Here is a 2,860-nt window from a genome sequence, read left to right as displayed (position 1 = left end):
TGTTGGGCAGGCAGGCAGGAGCAAAGGACAGGAGATGGGATGAGAGGGGGTTGAGGATAACTTTCTCTTTCAACCTGTGGGGAGACTGCAGGCCTCTCTGGCTTTGAGGTGATGGTGGTGGCAAGGTGGCTTCTCTGTTTCTGTAAGTATAATGAAAAGGCTTATTAGTCACAAGCCCCATGAAAGTTACTGCATTCTTTGGCTTGTTAAAAAATAAGTTCCTCTCTTCAGGCGGAAAAAGTGCACGAGCTGAATGAAGACATAGGGAAACTCCTGGCGAAAGCTGAGCAGTTAGGAGCAGAAGGGAACGTGGACGAATCTCAAAAGATCCTGATGGAAGTGGAGAAAGTCCGAGCAAAAAAGAAAGAAGCGGAGGTTTGTTGAAAACAGTAATCTTAATATGTCTTAATGTTTTCTGAGTAACTGCTAACTGAATCACTACACAAAGCAGGAAATTCCTATCTAGACAACTTCATCTCTTCTCTACCTCCACACTGGGTTAGCTAGTAGTTGGCCATAAGGAATGAAAGCTGATGAAATGGCTTTGAGGGCTTGTCTATGTTGCAAGGTTTTTGCCAACAGAAGTTCTGGCAGCTCCACATGGCTCTGCTGCATAAAGTTGTATCAGCAGGGTGCATGCTGCATTCTGTAAGACACCAGCTATTCAAAGGACTTTGATAGCCTGCAGATAGTGTGGGCACATGTACAAGTGCATTCTGGCATCTTTCCTGTTAAGGCAGAAGCCTTTTGTTGGTTGCTCTGCCAACAGAAAGAAGAGATTCTGCTTGCAGATGTGATGAAAAATGAAGGTGTCACAGTTTTGCTGAGAGTACCTGAGTCCTGTCAACCAAACTTTAGTGTAGACCAATTCCTTACAAGCTCTAAGCTGTTTAAGAGTGCTTACTGCATGGTGGGTTCCTTATGTTGGCTTGTGTCTACTTCTCCTCAGGAAGAATACCGCAATTCTATGCCAGCTTCCAGTTTCCAGCAGCAGAAGCTGCGTGTCTGTGAGGTCTGTTCAGCATACCTTGGTCTCCATGACAATGACCGCCGTCTCGCTGATCATTTTGGTGGCAAGTTACATTTGGGCTTCATTCAGATTCGTGAGAAACTGGATCAGTTGAGGGTAATCCTATTAAACCTCTTTTCTCCCCTTTAGATAGCAGTGGGTGGCAGTTTATGGATCCTTGCCACTTTGTCATGCACAGTCCCTTTCTCTGGCTTATATGAAAGCTCTGCCAAATCCTTGTTCTCAAAAGCTCTCTGATTTCAAAAAACTGTGAATCTTCAAATGGAGGCTTGTGTACCTTTGCCTTAAGTTCTGCCTTATAATGTCTGATTAACTGAAATTTTACTAGTAGAGGAATATGCCCCCCAAAATATCAAATTAATTTCTCCTTTAATAATGAAACTGTTGACTATGCACTGCATTGTAGTCCATTGGGCTGAAGCAACATTTATCACTAATTCTAAAATTATTTTCTTTTTAATTCTGAAAACCAGAGACCTCCAGACAAAATATTTTATAAACCTTCATGTGTTACATTGTGGTGTCAGCAAAGGTCTTGCACAGCTCAAATTTTGACGACAGAGCACTTTTCAAAAGCCACAGGTACTCTGACTTGGTAGGACTGATGTACTTAGCTAGCTCAGTTTTTACAGAGTCCTTACAAACAAACAGGAGCTTTCTGGCTTTCCCATCAGTGTTCTTCATTTCCATGCTATTCTTATTTTGGGGGTTGATTCTTTATATTGCAATTGTGTCAAGATACACTAACCTCAAGATTTAGACATTGTGGTAGGTGTATACGGAGTGAGACGATCCCTGATCCAAAGAGCTTATGGGTGAAGTAGATAGTACCACAGCCAACAATCACAGGCATAAAGGCCAGAGCAGGAAATACATTCCTTGCCTCACCAAAATGTACCATTTTCCTCAGCTGTTGCAGAAGAAACAGAAACACGAGTGGAGATTTTGAGAGAGAGTCAAAAATTTGCTTTTGAAGTGTTTATATCAATGTATAAGAAAGTCATTGTCATCCATAGTTTGTTCTTCAGCCCGTCTTCTGTCTTGATTTTTATAAGCAAAACAGTCCTGTGCTCTCACAGTAAGGAAACAAATGACATGTTGGAAAATGTCAAAATAAAATCCAGATCCAACAGAAGATTCTTCTGAATTATTACATTTTTTGCCTCAGTACTTATAGGATCTTGCTACACTGGTTTGGGCCACTACGGAATATCTAACAAACTTATTAATTCATTCCTTATCTAGAAAACAGTGGCAGAAAAACAAGAGAAAAGAAACCAGGATCGTTTGAGGAGGAGAGAGGAACGAGAACGAGAAGAGAGAATGGGCAGACGGTGAGTGAAAGCAGTGAGCCCCTCTTTTGGGGTTAGGATTTAAAATAGTACTGCCCTTGTGCAGCAGTTACAAGAACCATGAAAATGGCAAATGAATCGTTTCCAAACTTAAGCATTTGTTAGTGCTGAAAGATCTGCCACGGCATGTGCAATGGGGGGCAGCTATGCCAACGCAGGTAAGCCTTTTGTTGAGCCCATTCCTCATATTGGGTGTTATCTCTACCGTGAGAGCATGCAATTAAAATATACAGCACTTAAAATGTGTGAGCTCCCACATGGTGGTTTACTACCTAATTAAGAATCCAGCTCAAGACACATGCAGGAGATGCAATTGTGTGGATCACACATTAGATCCAATCATGACTTGCATACACTTGTAGAGGGAACCAAAGAGTGCTTTTCATGGTCGCCCCTCACCCTTGGAGCCGTTTCAGTCTTAGTTTCATAGTTGGTAGGGTCCAGGAGGCCTGAAATGCCTCTACACTAATGCCCGTAG

At 42.2% G+C, this 2,860-nt stretch overlaps 1 protein-coding gene across 2 annotated transcripts in view; it reads left to right on the top strand.

Moving 5' to 3' along the window:
* The window catches only part of LUC7L (LUC7 like), a 57,532-nt gene that overhangs the window by 42,119 nt on the left and 12,553 nt on the right, over nucleotides 1–2,860 (top strand). For both annotated transcript variants that reach the window (XM_019507509.1, XM_019507508.1), the window contains 3 exons: nucleotides 232–375; nucleotides 950–1,126; nucleotides 2,276–2,364. In XM_019507509.1, coding sequence (XP_019363054.1) covers nucleotides 232–375; nucleotides 950–1,126; nucleotides 2,276–2,364 — 410 coding nt within the window. The remainder of the gene's footprint in view (nucleotides 1–231; nucleotides 376–949; nucleotides 1,127–2,275; nucleotides 2,365–2,860) is intronic.

The sequence above is a fragment of the Gavialis gangeticus genome, unplaced genomic scaffold (genome assembly GCF_001723915.1).
Source record: "Gavialis gangeticus isolate Ggan-Ray unplaced genomic scaffold, GavGan_comp1, whole genome shotgun sequence".
Taxonomy (NCBI): domain Eukaryota; kingdom Metazoa; phylum Chordata; order Crocodylia; family Gavialidae; genus Gavialis; species Gavialis gangeticus.
The sequence above is the reverse complement of the archived record's forward strand: the minus strand, read 5'-3'. Positions and strand labels throughout refer to the sequence as shown.